Source organism: Malaclemys terrapin, chromosome 13, assembly GCF_027887155.1.
Source record: "Malaclemys terrapin pileata isolate rMalTer1 chromosome 13, rMalTer1.hap1, whole genome shotgun sequence".
In the NCBI taxonomy this organism is placed as follows: Eukaryota; Metazoa; Chordata; order Testudines; family Emydidae; genus Malaclemys; species Malaclemys terrapin.
Window position 1 is genome coordinate 14,061,556 of NC_071517.1, and position 23,219 is coordinate 14,084,774.

At 47.8% G+C, this 23,219-nt stretch overlaps 1 protein-coding gene across 1 annotated transcript in view; it reads right to left on the reverse strand.

The window, feature by feature from the left end:
* Positions 1-5,158: 5,158 nt before the first annotated feature.
* The window catches only part of FADS6 (fatty acid desaturase 6), a 50,704-nt gene continuing 32,643 nt past the window's right edge, over positions 5,159-23,219 (reverse strand). The window contains exons 2-7 of the mRNA XM_054048107.1: positions 19,402-19,958; positions 14,912-15,078; positions 12,344-12,524; positions 10,697-10,884; positions 9,578-9,757; positions 5,159-8,305 (exon numbers count right to left, since the gene is read on the reverse strand). Of these exons, the coding sequence (XP_053904082.1) occupies positions 8,156-8,305; positions 9,578-9,757; positions 10,697-10,884; positions 12,344-12,524; positions 14,912-15,078; positions 19,402-19,954 (1,419 nt within the window). The 5' untranslated portion in view covers positions 19,955-19,958 and the 3' untranslated portion in view covers positions 5,159-8,155. The remainder of the gene's footprint in view (positions 8,306-9,577; positions 9,758-10,696; positions 10,885-12,343; positions 12,525-14,911; positions 15,079-19,401; positions 19,959-23,219) is intronic.

The window sequence follows — 23,219 nt, forward strand, 5'->3', positions numbered from 1 at the left end:
CACCCCCAGATTCCAAACACAGCTAATGAATGGTGGGAACACATCTTCAATCGAAGGGGGAGAAATCAGCCTTGCCATGTCACTTAGCCTACCAGCATCACCTCAGTCTTATCTGGATTGAGCTTCAGCCAGCTAGCTCTCATAAAGTTGCCCAAATCTCCTTCCGGTGACAGCTGGTGATATTTGAGTTCTCTTTATCTACAGAAAGACAAGTCAGTCCTTTGTGAGGCTACTTTTAATAGAAAAAAAGCCTTGAGGCCCAGAATATAGTCCCTTAAAGGTCTGATAGATAAGAACTCCCTCCCACCCAGAGATAGACAAACCAAGGCCAGCCAACTTATCTGGCTGGGGCATGGGAATATGGAGGTTTCTGTCCTTTAATACCCTCTGGGATGCATTTGAGTTAAACAGTGTCTTTATATTATCTACATCACCACAAACCAGACAACTCCTACTGTCATTTAAACAAAACTTCCACATAAAATGTTTTAGAAAGGGATGTGATTTTGAGAGTCACCGCTGCTACTCAGCAACATCCACATTCAAGCCCTCACTGCTGTTTGTGACAGTACACCTTTGTCCCGGTCACTGCTGTCTCTGAAACAGTAGTGAGCGGCGTTACTTCCTGGCTATGCTTGCAGGTAAGCTCTGTTCAGCACCTGTCCAGCTACACCTGCTGCTCACACCCCTTCCCAGTAACAGGTAATTTTTGTGGATTCTGAGACAGGAGTTGTATGCAGTCAGTGTCATTGTAGCAATGTCAGTTCCAGGATGTTAGAAAGACAAGGTGGGTGAGGTAATAGCATTTATTGGACTAGTTTCTGTTGGTGAGAGAGACAAGCTTCTGAGGTACACAAAGCTCTTCTTCAGGTCTGGGAAAGGTAGGCCCAGCATCACAGCAAAATGCAAGGTGGAACAGATTGTTTAGCACATATTGTAAGGGACCGTTCAAGGTAGAGTGGCCCATTAACACCTCTGCAGTCATAGGACAAAAAGAGGGGGTTAGCAGGTTACTGATTCTTGTAATAAGACATAAATCTAGTGTCTCTGGGCTTGGTTACACTTGCAGATGTAGAGCGCTGGGAGTTAAACCAGCCTTCGGAGACCGCAGCAGGGAAAACGCTGCTATGTGTTTACAACTGTCAGCTGCAAGCGCACTGGCGTGGCCACATTAGCAGCTCTTGCAACGCCACAAAGAGCAGTGCATTGTGGTAGCTATCCCAGTGTGCAAGTGGCCGCAACATGCTTTTCAAATGGGTGAGGGGTGGAGTGTGACAGGGAGTGTATTGTGTGTATGTGGGAGGAGAGACAGTGTGTTTTGGGGGGCAGAGAGTGTGTCAGCATGCTGTCTTGTAAGTTCAGACAGCAGCAGACCCCCCCCACACACACACACTCACTCACAACAGCAGCATTCCACACTAATGGTTTCTTTGTCCCGGAGCAGATAAGCATGCCGGCTGTCAGAAATGGAGCTTTGAAAGGGGATATCTGCATCCTGCAGCTGATTTCAAAACAATGAGAAGAGTGGCCGCTTGACTTCAGAGGATTATGGGATGTTTCCAGAGGCCAATCACAGTGCAGTAATGCAACACCTTATCCACACTGACTCCCGGGCATTTCAGCCGGGGCGCAGCAAGCTTTATGCTTCTCTTGGAGGTGGATTACCAGGAGCGCTCCAGCTGCAGAGTCCAGGCGCTCTACGTGCCTTGCCAGTGTGGACACCTCAGGAGTGAGGGCGCCCGGGGCTGCTTTTATGCGCTCTAACTTGCAAGTGTAGCCAAGCCCGCTGTTCAGCCATGATTTTTAGTGACTAGCAAAGTTATGAATTTAAGCTCCCAGGACAAAACACAGGAGAGCATGCTGTGAGGAACAATCAATTTTACATTCGCCCCAGAGCAATAGACGAGGGGTAACATTTTTACTAGATGTTTAAAGGTATTTCGGCCCCTAAATATGCATGTAAGTGCCTTGTGGGATTTTCAAAAGCCCCTAGGTATCTAACTTCCATTGATTTCATTGACTTTCAAAAAGACTTAGGCTCCCAAGCCCTTACATCACTTTTGAAAATGGGACTTAGGCACCCATGTCATTTCCCTCAGGTCTTTTCTCCAACTCCTCTGGTGTTTAATTGCCAAGTAAGGAACAAACTAAGTCCAACCTGCATTTTGGAGATGGGAGGAGGTGCACGACATGAGCAGTTGTGCAGGGAAGCACTATGCATCCATAACAGGAGCAGGATCACTGACCAGGGCATACCCACTAGCTGACCATGCCCTCTCCCGAGCAGAGCCATTCCTTGGGTATGGCGAATCGGGCGACCACTCCGGGCCACGCACTTCAGTGTGTGTGTGTGTGGTACTAGGCCGGCCCAGGGAGGGTGGGGTTAGGGATGCCTTGCATTGCTTTTTCTTGCTCGGCATCGTCAGGCTCCGGCTCAGTCGGTGGTAGCGACAGCAACAACCCCAGCCCGCCCCACCCCGCCGGCTCCCAGCGTTGCCCGCTGCCGCACCAACAGCGTCTTAGTGCCACCAAAACACGCCAGCGCCAGGCTGACCCCATCCATTGCCCTTCCACTCTGGACCCCTCCCTTTTCCGGAACCAGCCAGCACAGGGGGCTCCCTTGTCCCTAGGACAGGTGACACCCTAGGACTCTCCATTGTCCCTCGCCCCCCAGCACTGGGGTTCCCTCCCCACACCAGACTTCACCCGTATAAAAAATGTTAAGGGGGGCCCATACAGGCTGATTTGTCCCAGGCCCCGCACCCCCCTAGGGACGGTCTTGCTCCCCAGTATTATCATCCAGATACCTGCCAATGCACAAAGGGAATAGCCCCTGTCCACTCCGGGCTGCTAAGTGCTGGCAGCACTAGCACCATCCTCCTATGCTCCGCAAGGGCAGGGGGGCAAATTATCGCGACCTTGGAGCAGAAGCACCAGTGAGAATGGGGCTCCTTGCACTTTCTCCTTTGCCTCCATGGTGCCCTCAGGCAATTTGTCTTTTAACACTTTATTCCCAGGCTAGTAACTTTTCTGCCTGGAGTTTCATTGTGCTTCCTCCACACCCATCAGCCTGAACCCATCCTCTTTCTCACCAGGACATTTACAGCCACGTTATGCAGTAACTCTTGGTCCTTCACATCCATCACCCCAGGATTTGGTACTGGCAGAATTTGGCTTAACCAACTGTCTTTCAGCCTCAGAGGGTCCCCACTTCTATTACATTGCTGGCCAGTATGATGCATTGGCCCTTCCCTTCCTCACAAGGTACTCTCTTTACAGAACCCCAAATCATCAAGCAAGAGAAGGATGGATTTCTACCACCAAGTTGTTACAGTGGGGCTGGTAACACCCATATAGTTAAGATTGAAACTAGCTTACTGTTTAACAGGATTTTGTCAAGCCGGGCCTTAAAAACCTCTAAGGATGGAGATTACACCACCTCCTGATGTAACACATTCCAGTGCTTCACTGCCTGCCTAGTGAAATAGTTTTTCCTAATATCCAACCTAGATCTCCCCTACTGCAACTTGTTCTGTCATCTGCCACCACTGAGAACAGCCTAACTCCATCCTCTTTGGAACCCCCCTTCAGGTAATTGAAGGCTGCTATCAAATCCCTCCTCACTCTTCTCTTCTGCAGACTAAATAAGCCCAGTTCCCTCAGCCTCTCCTCCTAAATCATGTGCCCCAGCCCACTAATAATTTTCGTTGCCCTCTGCTGGACTCTCTCCAATTTGTCCACATGCTTTCTGTAATGGCAATGCTTCTACTAAAGCAGCCCAATATGCTGTTAGCCGTCTTGGCAACAAGGGCACATTGTTGACTCATATCCAGCTTCTCGTTCACTGTAATCCCCAGGTCCTTTTTTGCATAACTGCTGCTTAGCCAGTCGGTCCCCAGCCTGTAAATGTGTATGGGATTCTTCCATCCTAAGTGCAGGACTCTGCACTTGTCCTTGTTGAACCTCATCAGATATCTTTTGGCCCAATCCTCCAATTTGTCTATGTCACTCTGGACCCTATCTCTACCCTCCAGCGTATCTACCTCTCCCCCCAGCTTAGTTTCATCTGCAAACTTGCTGAGGGTGCAATCCACCCCATCATCTAGATCATTAATGAAGATGTTGAACAAAACTGGCCCCAGGACCGACCCCTGGGGCACTCCGCTTGATACCGGCTGCCAACTAGACATTGAGGCATTGATCACTACCCCCTGAGCCTGATGATCTAGCCAGCTTTCTATCTACCTTATAGTCCATTCATCCAATCCATACTTCTTTAACTGCACAGGGGCTGGCCAGCTCCAGGCCTCTGGCCCTTTAAGGCACAGGCCACCCTACCACAGTATCTTTTAAGAGCTGATAGTTCAAATTGCTCTAAAAGCTACATGCATACTCTCATTATTTTGAAAATTGCTATGCCTTGTCAGAGCCAGGGATAGAGTGAGTGGTGCCAGTCTGAGATCAGTTGGCCCAGTGGTTCTTCAGGCACCGCCTCCTCAAGACGGAGCTGATTTTAATATTCAAATTGCTCTAAAACCCATGTGTGTGGGGAGATTATCTTGAAAACTGGTATTTCACAAGAGAGGCTGACGTAGATCAAAGTTGGGGTCATTTGGTCAAGGGGTTCTCAAATTACAGCCCATTTACACTGAGCTGGCCATACCAATTTCAGATTCTTATAGCGTTTTTGATGCAGAGCTAGGGAAAATTCACACCCCAACCTTAACCTCAGCACTAAGGTTTTTGGGCGGTGAATAATCAATAGAGTTCCTACGCTGCAGACCGTCTTCCTTAGACCCTAGTAATTGCCACTTTCAGTCTCTAGGTGGCTCTGTAGGTAAGGATGCCTTTGTGATGGAGAATTATTGAAAACTGCCATTGCGCCCACTGTTGCTTGGCTGATGGGATATCAGGTTTTGTACATGTTAGTGGAGGGAAAAATAGCCTTTTCAGTCCTCAGGATTTCTTTTCCCACCAGGTTTCTGTCAAATCCACTTCTTTTCAAACAGTGCTGTAATAACTACAGTAGCATGTGGCAGTGGGATTAGCTAATCTGTACTGCCTAAGAGTGTAGCTAATGCACAGTTAAAATCTCTCTCCTGCTATCGCTGGAACTGGAAGCTCCATTAACATTGCAGATTTTAGCATAAATTGGCCATCAGGATTAATGAAGCATTTAATAACAGAATCATAAACATTATCGATGGAAAAGGTCTGTTAGAGCTTAACTCTGTGACTCAACTGCACATCCTTGGATGATCTCACGAGTACAACCACAGGGCCCGATTCTCCTCTCACAGTGGTGTAAACCAGGAGTAACTACACAAACCAATGGAGTGACACCGGTGCAGAACTGCAGTCAGGGTGAAATTCACTCCTGTGCACAGGGCCAAGGGGACTTAGGCTGTGAATATGCCTAGTGCTGACCCTGTGCTCAGAGGTGAAATTCACATTCAGTGAGGAAAAGGAAGGGCCTCCAACTCTCAAGATGTGAGATCTTGTTAAATCTTGGTAAGATAAATGGCACAGATATTCTAGTATAGCCCTTCTTAGATGCACATTCCAACACAAGACCCACTCCCCACCCCTCCCACAGACATGCTATATTCTCGGGGCCAGATCATTTTCCTTGACTCCAGTGGTAATTTTGCCTGAAAAAGGACTGACTGCAGGATTTGGCTCATAGAAGGTGACCAGAGAATCTGCCTTTGCAATGGCTTTCTAGAACGGAGGACAAAGATAGATAAGCGAACTTTATTGCCCATTTAGAATGGTTTGTAATGGGCAGTTTGGGTTTTAGGATTTGCTTCTTGCTGAATGAGCATTTCTTTCCTTGCGTTAGCCACACAGCAGACAAAGTGTTAGGAACAGTGGAGGCAGTGCTCCCTTATCTGAAGTTATCTTGCCTTTTCTTAAAATGAAATATTAATCCATGAAAGTGGATAAATATTAATAGCGTCTTGGCCGAGAACCCAAAAGGGACAGAAGAGGAATTTGCCTCTTGCTGTTTTTCAGAAAGCTTTGAGAGGCAGTCTTAGCACAATGCAGTCACGCCCCCCTCTTCCCACCCTCCAACAATACTCCTGGCTGGTTCTGATGTTCATCCTCTAGGATTTTACAGCAGAAGGAAGGGAGGCTTCCTGTGTCTCTCCCTGAGGACAGTGGAAAAAGAAGTGAGACCTGGGCTCGCACTGCATTTTAGTCCTTTCACACACAGTTCGATGCTGGCGAAAGGTGCCAAATTGCAGCGCCAACCTAAGGGCTATCCCTCCGCCCCATCCCATCCCAAGTGTGGAGGAACTGTGCCAAGTAGTGTAAAGGAGAGAATCTCTTCTCTCAAGCTTCTCCCCCTTTTCCTCGCAAAGTGCTCTGATAATGTAACCCAGTCGCTAGGGATGAAAGCTTGCCACAGACTTTTGGCTTGAAGATCACAGGTTACCCCGGGCTCCTCTATATACCCAGGACTGGTGCATTGGCTCAGAAAACCATGGCCACGGGTCCCTCAATTCTAGAGCGAATCTCCGAGGAGCTCATGGCTCTCGGGGGCTGTGGCATCCCAGCTGCCCCTGAGGACATGAGCAGGCTGCAAGCCAAGCCCTCTCCTGGATAGTGTGGTATCTGGCTGCACACGGGGGCAGCTAAGCAGTGAATTAGGTACAGGACTGAGACCAGGAGTCTCTTGCATTCTAAGCCTGGCTCCGACACCAACTCCCTCTTATCTAGATCATTTAACCTCTGTGCCTTAGCTCCCCCGTCTGTTAAACTGGGTAACAACAGGTAACTATCTTGCCGGATGTGTTGTGATGATTAAGTGCACAGGGCAACATTTTGGGACTCTGCCTACATCACTTAGGCATTTTTGAACATTTTACCCTTAATATTTGTATATTGCTATATATCCAGGGTGAAATACTGCCCCTGCTGAAGTCACTGAGAGTTTTGCAGTGGGCCAGGATTTCACCTTAGGTATATGGCACAATTCCTGAATGAGCCCAAAGCCCCTCCAGTAGCTAGAAACCAGCAGGCTCCCAGAGTCCTGCCTTCTTTGGATAACTGCCTCTTACAAAACTCTCTGCGATGTTGGTGAGTATGTACGGTGGCAGGACAAACAGCGGGGTTCCACGTTTGCAGCAGGAGGCTGGGGTAACCTTCTGATTGCCACCATGACCACCCACCACACACACACTCCACATGTCAGAAGCCGGTTAAGTTTGAAGTGCACCCCAAAGAATCCTCTCTCTAACTCTTCTGCAAATCCTCCATCCTGCTCTGTGCACTGGAGTGAAACCCTGCTTGCACTGGGGGGGAGGGGCAGCACAAAAACTTTTCACCAACTCACCCCCAAACTGCTCTGGCTAGTTTTGTCAAATCCACACTCCTGGAAGGAATTTATTTATCCACAAAACAGGTAGAGCACAGGCTGCAGCAGTGCAAGTTTCTCTTACCACCAATGGGCCTCCATTAATCTGGAGAGACCACCTTTAAAGCAGCACATTCTTTATGGCCCATTCCATCCTCAGCCTCTCAACTGAGTCTGCTGACTAAGGTTTTGTAATATGGGCATCTTTCTCTGAGGAACTGGAGCCATCAACTGAATTCACACGGGCCATCAGATGGGAACCAGTTTTCGGTTGTTCCAAAAATACAAGCTTTGCCTAGATTTGAACCATTGACCTAGAGTTAAAGGCTGCCCCGCTGCCAGTCCCCTGAGTCATCCTGTCCTTTTGGCACACTGGAGTTGGATAGGATGTGAATTCCCTTTCTTGTTGGGCTCCCAGTCCTGTTCCAGAGACACAACAGTAAAGAAAACAAGAATCAATAGCGACCTGTGTCCAAGAGTTAAAAGAAAATGGAGGAAAAATAAATACCAGCTTCTAATATCTCAGGTAAACTCCCATTTGATCTACTGTATTGGAGCTACAGAATTCCCTTCTGTCCCATCACCATTCAGTCACAATTTATCATTCTAGTGGCATTTCTTGGTCTCTATGTGTGTTTCTATCTGTCCAAAAGCAAGACACTTCAGGCAAACTTGTTTCCTCTTTGATTGCTTTATAAGGGCAATGTCTTTGGTTTTAAACTTCCTGATCTTGTCCGATGTTATAATGACCCACAGGAAACAGCCCTATGTCTTGCTGTCGTGTTCCAGAGCCTATCATTGAATCCCCACAAGTTCAGTTATTGGGGGTGCATTAACCATCAGTTCCTCGTAACGGTGTAGGAACAACTGTAGTCGGGACATATAGGAGTCCTCGTTGTATGGCAGCTTCTTCTTTTTCAGGTACTGGGAGACTATGGGCTTGATCTAAAAGGGAAAGGTAGTATTAAAATGGCACAGTAAATTCTAATGATGATGACTTACATTTGTACAGGGCCTTTCCTCCAAAGTGATCATTAAGTCCTTTGAAAACTATGCATGTAGGAATCATATTGCCTACTGACAAAATGTAGCCAACTCTGGGGTGGAATGCAAAAACTGCTTAACAGTAGCTAACACTACACAATGGATTAACTCAGGGAATGAAGATGAATACAGTATCCAACTCGAGCAGCAAAGGGTTCTCTTATCATAAGGGCCAGATGACCACAAGCGCTCACTACTTTGATCTTGCACCTGATCTGAAAGCTAGGATCTCTGCCATCCTTCCCTCATACCACGCTGGGGCACTGGTTCAATATTGGCACAGAGGGAAGAGTGCCACCTACTGAACTACCAACATCACCCTTTGTAGCACCTGAAGGTTGGTTTGTTTGTTTTTTGAGACCTCCCAAGCCTGACCTTGCTCATCTTGTGAGAGCTGACAAGGACACTGCCTTGAGTTGGTATCACAGTAGCACCATGTCTTTATTGTTACTAACACCAGAAGTATACATGGGACTGTAAAATTAGTAAGTGGTGTCAAACAAACACAGTGTAGAGATGTGCCTGGACTGCAAAGTTTAGCTCCAGATCTCAGCTTTCCCAAAATTTCAGGGTGTTTGGATCTAGGGTTTTGGTTGGAGCCTACATCTAATACACTGCAAGTGGACGAATGAACACAATACAGGTCAACCATAGCAGATGTATGATGATTATAGCTGGAATTATTCACAGATTAGGCGGGGCTTGAAAAGCTTTCCTAGGAGGAGAGGGGGGACTTTGCTAAACACTCACTGGAAGGCTGCTACAATAATAAAGCACAAAGTCAAGAATGGAGGAAGGAAACAACGGAAGAAGATTGGAGAGAAGATTGACTAGAGTGTGGGGAGGAAGAAGTGGAGTGGGAGAAAGTGAGGACAGAGATCTAGTTAGAGTTGGAGTTATGGAGTGTTCTGAAAATGGGAAGGAGTCTAAAATTAATGAGGAAGAAGAGGGTAAGCCAGTGCAAAGAGAAGAGTGCAGAAGCATGTTCAGAACTGCAGGTTAGGGAAAGAGGCTTACCACCTCCATTTTAGTTAACTGGAAGGGGGAAACACACAAACTTATCTCCTCATTACCTCTTCCCATACTCATCAGTCTTCTCTATGCTAAATGGCACTCCCCCTCCTATCCCCCTCCCTCCACACACCTTCTGGACATGCCCTCCTTTTATCTTACCTTCAGGCACATGTTGTCAGAGAGGTTTGGGAAGAGGTGATGCTCCACATGGCAGCTGATGATTGAGTGCCCAAAGGACCAGTCCAGCAGGGCATTCCGGGGCAGATTCAGAACTCCAAGGCTCATCAGGTGAATCCGCTTGGGCTTCTTATCAACCGAGAACATCGGGAGGCCAATGTGCTACAAGACAAAACAGGAAGGCTATGGCATCTCTTCCTACAGCAGGCAGATAGGGAGAAGGGCTTCCTGAGGACAAGGGTGGAATCCAGCTGTCAGGCCAGGGCAGAAGAGTGGCAGTTTCTTGAACTCCTCATCCTTTTCTGTACATGATCTTGTGAGTCTCCTTCTTTATGGGGATGAGGAGTCCTCATAAAAGGTAACAGGCTAGTGCCATCAACTGGAATGCTCTAGTTTCCCACTCACTATTTACGAGTCAAGCATGGTGTGGAAGCATTCACACACTGCTCCCCGCATATTATCCCAGGGCCACCCATTCATGGCACATAGAAAATAAGCTTCTGTGTCAGAATCCAATGACACCACAGTAGCTTGGAAACACCAGCGGCTTCAGAGGGGTTAACCTGCCTAAATGTGATCAGAATCCGGCCATCTATATGCATTTCATCCTAGGCCTGTCAAGACTGATCTATCAATGAATCCCCAACGTGCGAGGACCACCCACTTTTGTGGTTCTATGCTCATTCCATCTTTCCCAAATGCACCTGGATTTTAAAGTAACATCTTCTCTTAGCGTGGGAAGGGGCCAATTCTGATCCCATTTACACCTGTATAAAACTGGATAAATTCCACTGAACTCAGTAGACGTGTTCCATTTTTACACCACTGTAATTAAGATCAGAATCCAGCCTTCTGTGTTCATTCTGTCTCAACTTTCTGCACACTGCTATGCCAACTGACATCAGTCTCCTCGACATTTTGGACCTGAGTCTAATCTGATGTGAAATCAGTGCAACTGAGATCAGAATCAGGTTGTTTGTCTCAAGTTTCTAGACGCTTCAATTGCCAAAGTCAAAGTGAGAGCTATTTAATTAATACAGGGAGCTTTGCTTTGTTTTGTTTCCAAGGACTTTGGTACAAGCTGGAGTTTGTAGCCTCTACCTGGAAGATGTTAACATGGATGTAGGGGTGGGCAAGGAGAGATCGTGTGATCAACATGCAGATGAGGGCAGACCACACTGATTGGAACCCTGAGACATTGACCAGGAGCCAGTAATGGGAGTAGAGCCCAAGAAACATGCAGCAGAGGGTCCGGAGAGCTGTTTTCAACTCAACATCCTTCAGCAAACCTATGAAAGAAAGAACAGACAACGTGTAGGGCAGCAGTCAACCCCTCCCCACATCTTCCAGGTTACCCAGCTGGGGAACAATGCTGTAGTGCTTATATTCTAAATCCCAGGATAGGCACTGGTCAGTCACTATGTACAAATTCGAGGAGCACCTGATCCCAGATCCACTTCAACACCTAAGGTTCCGCTGGCTTTCAGAACATTTTTGAACAGTGTCACCAAGAGAGCTGTAGGACATGGATTTGTTTCTGGTTTAACTTGATTATTGTTCTAGTCCTGAGACAATTTATGGGTCAGATACTGAAGACCTTACTAAGCTTCAGCAGTCCTTACTCGGGTGAAATCCCCCACTAAAGTCAATAGGCATTTGCTTGAACAAGGACCGAGTAAAAATTAATTCTGCAACTCTTACTCATGCTGAGTAGCACTCACCCAAGCGAGTAGTCTCATTGACTGAATGCTACCGCTACTGTGCAACATGAGTTAGGGTTGCAGAATCAGGACTTAAATAATGACCTCAGAATTTGGTCCTATATATGATTTTTCTGCAAGCAATTAGCATCTGTTCACTGCCCATGGTTGTGTGTTGGCCTCCTGTAGACTGAAGAGCTTCCATACACTATGAACGTTGTATTTCCCCAGTTATCATCCGGTCTCTTCTTCCAATGTCTGCACCACCTCATCCCATTCTTCCCAATGAGGCCATCTTCTTACACTTCCTAGCACTGACACCAGTACACTTCAAATATTTTCCATCCCTTTCATTCATTATATTCCAGCCTAGCATGCCCCTCACCAATCCTACATACATCTAAGTAAGGACAACAGGATCTGGCCTGGGTAAGGGCTTCAGTGTTTGTATAATGCTTTGAAGATCTGAAGAAGTATATAAAAATCTGGATCCTGTTGTCCTTATCTAGGCAAAATACCTGCTGAAGTCAACGGGTCTGAGAATGGACTGAATTAAAAATAAATAAGGATTTCAGGCACTTGGCCCATTGACTTCAATGTGAGATTTGCCTAAGGTCTTCAGTATTTGACCCAATATATTTAAATACTGAGTTTTTGTGACTGCATTCCATTCTGAATGTAAAATCTGCTTCCAAAAGGATCCCTTTTGTGTCAGTTTAAGAATCAAGAAGCCCCACAGATGGTTGTGGCGAATGCCTTAGTTTTGAGCAGATGGCCCAAAGGACTTCTCCTGCTCCTTCCTACTGTCTGTTATACGCGCTTGTCCTGTCTCATCCTAACTTAGATTGTAAGCTGTTCAGGCAAGGGAATGCATTTGTACAGCTCCTAGCACCATCAGGCCTTTAACCTGACTGCGGCTTCCATAATGCCGATAATTGTATTTATCTTTTGGGGCCCCTACAAACTAGTTTAATTTTTAGTTTAAAAAAATGTTTAGGTTTTAAACAATACTTATAGAAGAAAAATATCTCAGAGGAAAGCAACATACCAAGTGCCACTAGAGGGGTTAAAATAGGTATAGCAATGGGTGCAATGAACATGTAGACGTATCGGTTCAAGAAAGGAAGCTTCCAAGTACTGGAATCTCCTAGTTTGATAACATTAGTGTAACCGTGGTGGAGTTTCACGTGGTTGTAGTATGCCTGCTCCGCTGTGAAAGCCGAGCAAACCTGGAACAGAAAGAAAGGAGAACAAAATGAAGAACAGCGTGCATGCAAGGATCAGAACATGGCAGGTACACAACATTGTCTCACTGGGATGACCCCACCATAGAGGTTCACACTCAAAGCCTTGTTATTGTCGTGCTCTAGGACAAGATATGATATAACAACACCCGAGAAATGCATCTGATGTCATGTCTGCACCACATATGCCTTAAAATGCTATTGAAGCTGCATGATACAAGCATGGTAGATAATTTCTGGAGTTACACAAAGATATGTACTTTACAGCTGACGACAGTACTAATCTCTAAGGTCATTTACCATGATAAGAACATTCCACTTACACAAAGAGTTATTCAGGCTTACTGATCATCAGAGACAGGCTTTAGCCAAAACCCTGAATCAAACAACCCCCAGCTTCAGGGTAAGTTGAGAGTGAGAGGCAGAATTGAGGCTCAGGCCCAGCTCCATTAAGTGATGCATCTAGTGGTCAGGTATACCTTTGGCTGTTCTGAATGTAGGAACTCTTACACAGGTAGGAGCTCATGTCTGTGCCCTAACTGATTGGAAAGCTAATTTCTCTTCATTTTGGAAATTCCAATTTTCCAGTGTGGTCTCAGAGTTGATGTATGGCCTTAATTTTACAAGAAGATATTATAACAAATCTGTGTTCACTTTTTACTTCCTGGTTATCACTACATTGCATATCAGGGCCATTTGCAATTTTGCAACACCAGCAGAGATAGAATTCACTTCCTCCTGCTTCAAAAAAGCACAAACTCCTGCCAACTGAGCCAAAGGAGAATCTCTGGGAATCTTCAACAATATAGAGACTACAACACATTCCTGAACAGTTCTGATTCCACCCAGTAGAGGGCAGTGGTGTACATACTTAATAGCCAGCAGATTGCAGTGCTCATTCTATCTATACCGGGGTCGGCAACCTTTGGCACGCGGCTCGCCAGGGTAAGCACCCTGGCGGGCCGGGCCAGTTTATTTACCTGCTGAGGTTCAGCCGATCGCGGCCCCCACTGGCCGCGGTTCACCATCCCGGGCCAATGGGGGTGGCGGGAAGCGGCGCGGGCGAGGGATGTGCTGGCTGCGGCTTCCAGCCGCCCCCATTGGCCCGGGACGGCGAACCGCGGCCAGTGGGGGGCCGCGATTGGCCGAACCTGCTGCGTCAGCAGGGAAATAAACTGGCCCAGCCCGCCAGGGTGCTTACCCTGGCGAGCCACGTGCCAAACGTTGCCAACCGCTGATCTATACAGACAATCTACAGTCAAAAACATGTTTTTCTAGTTCTGCTACGGTGTTATTAATTTAACAGAATAAAGTTAGTTAGCAAAACTAATTTGTTTTTAAAAGGAATTTTTTTCTCTGAATATATCTTTCCCTTGATCGGAAAGTGCTACTAGTTCAGCACATCAGGGACTGGCTTTTGAAATGAAGATGTGATCCCAGGAGCTGTTGTATTCACAAGTTATGGATCAGTGGAGCAGGTGGTTATCAGGAGAAGACTGAAGAGGATTGCCTTCATTTCCTTTGGCATTTTCAAAATCAGAAATAAACCTCTCCCCTCTTTGGAGAGGAACATGGCAGTTAATACACTGCAACTTGTTGAGCCGTTGATTAGAGCTAATGTGCCAAATTCTGATCTCAGTTACACCCACATGAATCGAAAGTAACTGAGTTAAGAATCTGGTGATGAGTTGCCATCAAGGTATCTGACAGAACTGCCTCTGCTCAATGGAAATGTGCTTCTATGCATATTATCTACCCCATCCCCAGGTATGTACACACATTCATAGGTGCCGACTCCGTGGGTGCTCTGGGGCTGGAGCACCCATGGGGAAAAATTAGTGGGTGCTCTGCACCCACCGGCAGCCAAACTCCCCTCCCACCCCACCTCACCTCACCTTCGCCTCTTCCCCTGAGCGCGCTGTGTCCCCGCTCCTCCACCTACCTCCCAGCACTTGCAGCCGGAACATGGCACTCTCAGGGGAGGAGGCAGGGAAGAGGTGGGGCCAGGGCAGAGATTGGGGGAAGGAGTCAGAATAGGGGCAGGGAGGGAGTGGAGTTGGGGCGGGGACTTTGGGGAAGGGGTTGGAATGGGGGTGGGGCAGGGGCGGGAGGAGGCGAGGCTGGAGGCTGAGGGAGGTCGAGCACCCTCCAGCACTAGCAGAAGTCGGTGCCTATGCACACATTCACATACACATGCCATGGGGGATGCAGCAAACCACCCCACATCCATGCAACACTACAAGGTGTAGCTGTAAAGCTTTGCAGTGTTCTGCCTAGCTATCTAGGTTTTTATAGTCACCCAACACCACGAAATCTGAGCACTTCCTATATAAACGTACACACAGGAGCATTCTCACACACTGGTTACATACCTCAAGGAAGAATATGGCCCAAACTTTCCCCCAAGACTTGGACTCCGTCAAGGCATTGTGGCTGGCCAAGTGGCTTCCTTTCACTGTTACAGTGTGGTGCACTATGCCCAAGATGAAGATGCCCAACAGGAAGGGAAGGGCATTGTCTGAACGCAGACACAGGAACCCTAGAGATAGAAAGAAAAACCTTGGAGCTGTTAAGTCTTCTAGATAGTCAAGATCAGACCAGTATAATGGCCAAGGCAAGACCCAGGGGGACTGCTTTCCCCATAAGAACTACAGCTCTCCTGGGCAAATGAGATCTCATTTTGAAGGAGTCTCCATTTTCCTTCTTCTCACCAAGGTAAAGTGGAAATCCAGGTACCCAGTTCAGATACAACGGGGATGAGGGCCATAAAAGCACCTAGCTTGCTTGACAGATGAAAATCTATGGGACAGGGAAGTGTTCATGTAGTCTCCGGGACTGTCAGTGACAGACGAAAAGGGTTACGATGAAGGTTCTCTTTATGCTGACTATCCAACTCGCTTTCCCCCCCAAGTTTAAGGGCAAATACTTATGTAGTCAGAGTGCCCTGCACACACCAGGGCATTCTTGCACTCCTCCAGTCTCCCCCACAAGCTCCCTGGGCATTACTCTCCCATCCCCCACTATTTCAGGGACTCCCAGCAACTCCCTGCCCCGTTCATGCCATGGGCTCTGTGTCCCTCCCAGCCTCCCTACCAGGATCCCCCATTCTTCCCCTGCCCACCTCCAACCACAGAGACTGTGTGTGCACCTTGTGGATAAACATGACTAAAACACAATTCCTAACTCCCCTCTCCCCACTGCTAAGACCTCCCCTCTCTCTCTTTTCTCAACCACCATGGACAATACCATCATCCAGGCCCATAACCATGGGCAGCGTGGCGCATAGGCTGGGGAAGGCTGTGCCTCCCCAAACAGCCTGGCGTGGCCCTGCCCACGCTCCTCCCCAAAGCCCTGCTTGTCCTTCCCCCTTGGCCCCAGCCCAGGCAGGCTGGTCCTTTTCAGGGAAGCAGCGTGCTGGGGATAGAGCAGCCGGGACTTGGAGTGGCTGAGGCCGCGCAGCGTTGGGGGGCCCCAGGAGCTGGGGCAACTCTGCCAGGAGCTCAGGGGGGGAGGGAGGGGGCTGGAGGCATTGGGGCTGCCCAGCCTGTGCTTAGCGGGCCAGGGGGGCCATACACTGCCCACCCTGTGCTCAGTGGCTGGGGCCGCTCACCACCGTCCCGCCCTGTGCTCAGGGGCTGGGGGCGCCGCTCATCCGGCACTGGGGGATCCGGCGGGGGAAGGGGGCAGATCCTCGGGCGAGGGGACGGGGCTGGCCGGGGGCTAGCCTCCCGCAGCTGGCGGGTCAGAACCTGGGCATCACCTTCAATCTGAACCTCTCTCTGATCCTCACATCCAGGCTATATCTAAATCTTCTCCCTCCAACATAGCTACCGCCTCTCGCAGAGGTGGAATTATTAAACCAATGGGAAAGCGCTCTCCCATCAGCTTAGAGCGTCTTCACCAGACACACTACAGTGGCACAGTTGCATTGGTGCAGCTGGGCCGATGCAAGTTTGTAGTGTAGGCCTGCAAAAGGAATCAGCAAGCTTTAGATATAGTCTAGATGTGAGGATCAGAGAGAACACATATTGCAAGGGACCACTGAAGGTGAAGTGGCCAGTTAATACCTCTCCAGTCATGAACAAGGGAGAAAATGGAGGAGTAGTGGGTTATAATTATTGTAATAAGCCATAAATTCGCTCCATGATTTTTAGTGTCTAGCAAAGTTATGAATTTAAGCTCCCAGGCTCGTCTTTTGAAGGCGGTGTGCAGGTTTCCAACAGAAGGTGTTATATCTGCCCAACCGGAACGGTCCAATGACATCAGACTGACTATTGTGGGACGATAAAGAGGACAAAAGACATTTGTTGTTTTGTCCCTCCCTCCATGAACAGGAGTCTTGCAAGTGGATTTCTCCTGTCAGCTGAGCTTGCAGCTCAGAGCACAAGGGAAGAGGGAGATAAAAACCCCTAACAAGAAGGAACTGGATCTCTATGCTGATTGGACTCTGGAGGGGCAAGGTTTAGAAGGCACAAGCAAGGCATCCCTTGATGCCTACAAATAACTCCAGAATGGTTAGGTTGTTGGTGCTGAAACACTGCCCATCACGCTGACCAATACTGTCTCATTGTTCACTTGTACACACACACACACACCATCTATATCCATCTGCTGTCTTTTATCTCTTATCTTATATTTTGATTGTGAACTCCTTGGAGCAGGGACCACCTTTTTGCTCTGTATTTGCATAATGCCTAGCACAATGGAGCTCTTGTCCATGACTGGAGCTCCTAGGTGCTACAGTAATACAAATAATAATTTCCCATTTTCCCTCCATGCCCCCTTTTCCTCATTCCACCCTATACCCCCCCATTCCCTCCATGCCAGAGGATCTGTTTGCTCCCCATTTTCCCCATGCCAGGGTCCCCCATTCTTCCCCCACTCCATCAGGGGCTCTGTGTGTGCCCCCCTTCCTCCCAGGCCTCTCCATTCCCCCCTTCCCTCCCACCATTTTTATTTTCCTTTCTTTCTCTCTCTTTCTTTCAGGGTATTAACACTTTTAAACTGTATTGGGAGGAGTGGGAGAGCTAAACTGAGGAGTATTGTTAATAGTTGCCATCAATTGGCTCTTTGATCTATAGATTATTATAGGTGGTTGAAGGAGCTGGCTCTGCTAATCAGATGCCAGGGACACCATGTGTCCCCCATTTCCCCCTTCCAATTTTTGCATTTCCACCAAAATCAATAGAACATTCCCTAACATTTTGGAATTGATTGGATACAGCATTCATAAGTTATTGCATTGCATCCAAATATCCAAACAGAGAAATGCCATTATGGTGAGTGGAAGTCCTCGCACGGTTGGTCAAATAAACAGTGATGGCAAAATGTTCCAGAGTTCTGGTTCAGCTCAGCTAAGCAGCCATAAACCCTCCTTTTCTCCTTGTGGGTGACCTCTTTCCTTCCACATTAAAGCCAAGGCTTTGCTCCTCACTTTTAAGGCACTCCACAAATCTGTTCCCTACATCTTAATCTGTATCTCCAGCTGCACCCAACCACATCCAAGGAAGCTTCCCTCCTAAGAGCTCCCTTCATCTCTCTTTCCCCACTCCCAACTCAATGCCCTCTGTCACGCTGCTTAGTATGCTTTGGCCAACACCCAACTCCCATTCGTTCCTTATTCAAAACACTTCTGAGAAGCTACCTAACTCTTGCAATTTCTAGCTACAATCACGCCATTATTGACTTCAATGGGATACATTTGGCTCATGCTGTTTAGATGTAGAAGTGCAGGTTGCTGTCTTCATAATTCCATCCTGATGCAACACTTCCAAGAGATGACACCTCGCTAGCTCCCAAACTGGTTTAGGGGCCTGTGAAAGGAGTGCGAGCACTGTCTGTAGGGTGTAGAAGCACTCCAGTATAACTGGGACAAACCTGGAAATACCTGTCCCAGGATGAGTGGAGAACCACCAGCCACAGGACAGTGCGACACCTACGCTCGCAAGTGGTTGCTTCTTGTACCCCTTATTCACAGCAAAAATTAATGCTCACGGGCTGCCAGATGATAAACGAGGGCCTGTATTGGCAATTCTTGCACATCCTGAGAGAAGCTGCAAGACCAGCTCGGCCTGTAGTTAAAAATACATCTCTCCTCCATCACACCCACCATCAGAACCATAAGAAGTGACTCATATAAATACAATAACAAAGCTTCCACGGCAGGGCTGAGCTCCCACTTTGAAGATCTCACTGGGATAGACAGAGCTAGTATTAAATGGCAGCCCAATAGTGCTGAACAAGGACGGTTTCCCCAGATGCGCATCTTTGCATCAAAGGGTTAAATCAGAGACCGAGGCACTGAAAAGGCTGCTGCCTCGGCATCCCACTTACCTGAAGCTCACCTGTACACTTCATCCGGATCCACAGGAACAATTACAAGCTGCATCACCTCCTTAAGCCTGAGCAGGTTTAAAGCACAGGTACTGAAATGATGCTGAACACAGTTCAGCTCTACTATATTCAGGTTCTTATGCTGCTCCCATCACCACAGTATCTGAGGCCCCTTTTGCCTGGCGCTACACTTGCAGCTAAACTGCATTCAGCATTGGCTCAGCTGTGCCCACTGCTGACCCCAATTGTCACCAACAGCTAATTGTGTTCATACAATGCAGATCTCGGACACCATCCCCCGCGGCAGCTCCCACGGGGCAGTATGGGAAGTAGGGCTTTGGAACACAGGGGCAGTACTTGGAGGTGCCTTTCGCCCCATCAGCGGCAACATCTAGGTGGTTAATAACCAGCTGAGCTTTCATGCCTACTAACACAAAGAGAATACGGTTCCCTGTTAATGTGTAATGAGAAACCAATAAGGAGACACAGGGGCCCTTCCCTTAGTTGACACAAACCTTCCCACTTTTACCTGCAGGAAGGATGAGGAAGTTCAGGGCAATGATGGAGTCATCTATGCCATGTCTCTCCCACCAGCTGCTTCTCTTCACCACCTGCTGCACCAGCTCAGAGAGCTCCCCCATCAGGGCTTCCTCACGTCTCCCCTCCTCGGGCGGCTCTGCTTCCTCCTTGGCACCTCTCTGAAAGACCCTCGGCATCTCTTCTCCTCCGGAGGTGTTTCCATCTCCATCCAGGACGGGATGACTTAAGGTGGGCCCTGGATCCTGTCCTTTCGGAGTCACCTCCTGTTCTGGGGGACCCGCTCTGCTGGTGCCAGTCTGCAGCTGTTGTGTTGGAGCTGCAATCTCTTGACCTGGTGTGTCCCCTTGCCCCAATTTCTCACCTTTCTCCTGGGCATTTCTTCCTTCTCCTGGGGGTTCTGGCTGTTCCACTCCATGATTTAGGGGAGAACCTTTTTGCAGTGGCTCTATCCTGGCTGCCCCTGCCTCACTTGGCTGCTCTCCCTTCTGTCTCTCTTGGTACAGGTCCTGATTCTCCATCAGCATCTCCTGCCATGGCTCCATCCCCCTGTAGAGCACAGGACACTGCAGAGTGATCCAACGTCCCAGTACCTCTGCAGGATCAGATAACAAATGAGCCTGTCCCGGGAAGGGCAGAGGCAGCAGAGAAATGCAGCTGGCCTTGGCAGAAGTGCCACAGTGTGCAATCTGAAATGCTTGCAGACTGCAAGCTCAAATTGCTTAGCGCTAGTAATGCGAAGCTGGCTTTAGTCCCATCCCTAGACTCTGCCCCTTTCTCACCCTCATCTGCTTCCTCCACGCCCTTTCTGACTCTCTCTCCCTCATGGTGCTGCTGTGTCTCTTGCCCTTGGCTCTCTCTCTCATGAAGAATAGCTTGTGCAGGCAGGCAGGAGTTCTGCTGCTCTCACCAGAGCCAAAGGACGTGAGAAGGGCAGCGATATAAAAAAAAAAAAAACGTTACTGCTCCTATAAGAAGAGCACAGAGCTGTGCTGGAGGCAAGAAGAGGGAGAACAAAGAGAGCAGAGAGAGCACAGAACAGCTGGGGGAAACCTTGTATGCATGCCAAGCATCCTTGTTAGGAGGGACAGTTCCTATCCTACTGTCTCTTCCTAAAGCTCCTTTAGCCCCAGGGATTTTAAAGGAGTTAAAAGGCGTGCTCCTATTTTTCTCTCCAAATGTTCCTACATATAGGTACCAAATACAAGCGGGTTTAGGAGGGAAAACAAGGAGCTGGGAGGGGAAAGAGTTTGCAGCAGCATTAACCTATTTCTAAAAGCAGCCATCAGCGTAGTATCTGGGAGTTTGTAGCACATGGAATGTCCCTGGGAAGGGGGGGGCAGGGAGGGAGAAAAGGGGTAGGAAAAAGAGACTGTAATAAGAGCTGGAGATAGAAAGACAGGCAGTGGAAATGGTAAAGGTGGAGAAATCCACTGGTGGAAACTACTGAGAGAAACACCAGCAGTGTATCTAGGCCAGAAGATATTGTTTCATTTACTCCCAAGAGAAGAGGAGCCAGAGGAAGCACAGAGGGTATTGGGTGGATCTGTTGTCTCAGGTTCAACAGCCTTTAATGAGCGGATTAAGAGAAGTCAGGGGTGAGGGATAGAATCAGAGTTACAAAGAGACACAACCAGATGGGTGCAAAGGGGTTACAGTACCAGAAATCAGGTGCCAGGTGACACATGCATGTTCTCTTGCTCTCTGTTTCTAGTTTGCTCTCTCCTCTTCTGCAAGTTGAGAGACTGAGGCTGTGGGGTTTTGCCTGGCTACAAACTATAGCAGAGGTTTCCTGTAAAAGACTTGTTCTTTGGGGACACTATTCTCCCTTCTTGCTGGGGACTTCACCCAGTCCATTTGGGACCCATAAGGAACATCTCCTCTGGGGTCCATAACAGCAGCACATGCACATGCTGAACCATTAATTAAGCCAGACTCCCAGACCAAGAGGAGAGAGATCACGGGAACCCCCTAGGAGGGTGAAGAGACCTTGGATTTCATAGCGGGTTGAAACAACCAGTTGGCTGGGCACAGAATGTCCCCAGTAAACACATGCCTAAGGTTCTATCTTACAGCCCTTCTCCGGAGCCAATGCACTGGCACAACATCATGACTGTGAGTAGGTGCCACCCACTAAAGGATTAATCAGAACTTGCTACAAAGGAGTCTCCTGCCCCCAGGCCACTGCTCAGCCAACACACATTGCTTGGATGTAGTAATGCCTACATAATTAATACCCTTGTGGGGGTGGGTTTCTGGGAGAACCAGTCTCCGCTTGGAGAATGCTCTAGGTTCCTCGCCTGCTCCTGCCATTGAGCTGAGTTTCTAAATAATCATTTATTTCTCTCTCTAACGTCATGGCCACGTTGGGGATTTGGCCCAGTGGCAGTCACCAGCGGCTGGCTACTGATGTCGCTCCTCCAGCACACATCTTTGGTGTAGAAAAGGGAGGTTGCTATGAGCCATGATTTGCACCTGTGCAGTTTACCCCGTTTCACGCAGGGATAACTTCACTGATGCAAACTGTGACTTACATTGGCTTTGGCTGCTTACACTAGGGGTTTGCACTAGTGCAGCCACACTGACGGCTAAAACCCCTAGTGTAGACAAAGCCCGATTCACCTCCAGACTTTTATTATTGCTTCAACCACAACAGTCTGGCACAGCAGTATCCCTAGCTATGACTCTGATTTCTCCATACGACATTTTTAGTATTATTATTTGTATAACCATAGCGACTAAGGGCCTCAGTCATGGACCAGCCCATAAGACCCCCTGGGCACTCTACAAACACATACAAGAACCCTGCTTGGCTGCCTGCTAGCTAAGGGGCAGACTGTAGAAGGAGACAGATCAAGAAACACATTCCACTTTTTGTCTCATGGAGACTTTATATTTGTTCCTTCTTAGTGTGTTGTCTCCTTCAATCTAAAATAAAAGTCACTTAGCCAAAGGAAACCTGGTTCATAAGTATCTGTATGTGTAAAAATATAGAGTTTAGTTCACTTTGATTCACAGGGTCACAGTAGTAGTTATTCACTATTAGATTAAATTTACCCCTGTGCAGAGGGCTAGCACGGGGCCTATGCACCATCTGCATTCCACTTCAGCCTTCAAAACGGAGCTTATCTGAGATGAGAGTAGAGCAGAGGCCTCACTGGGATGAACCTCTCTTATTATTTGGACAACTATTGGGTTATGTGAATCCTGAGTGTCACTCATTTTAACACAAATGACTATTCATTCAAAACTGTATTCTGAATGTTCATATTTGTCCCTCATTATCCACCCGCTTTGAAAGTTTTAGTCATAAAACAAGGGTGGAGAAACAATACCATGTGACTTCCTGTGGGTGACCAATCGCACCACACAATCGGAAAATAGCAAACAGCAAAAGTGAACAGTTTGTGCACAATCAATAGGCTGCAATGGTTTGTGAAAACTCTGGTGAATGCTTACATCTAGCAAATACATTCACATGACTCAGTTCCTAACAAGCAGCAAATGCCTCTAACACTGTATGCACAGTACCCCACAACTTGATCACGACTGAAGTCTTTGAGTACCGCAGTAAAAGAAGTGCTTTATTAATAATCATAATCACCAAAAATGGAGCTAAATTCATAACAAACAGTTCATCCAGTTCTCCCTAAACTACAGGTTTCATCATCTGTGCATGGAAAGAACAGCGGCAAAAAGGACAGGGTTGATAGTATTTTAAAGACGAAAGGAAGAAAAAAGAAGAAAAAAGTAAAAAACCAGGCCTGTCTCAGCAGAGTCTGACTTGTGCTCTGACAAAGTTCCTCCAGC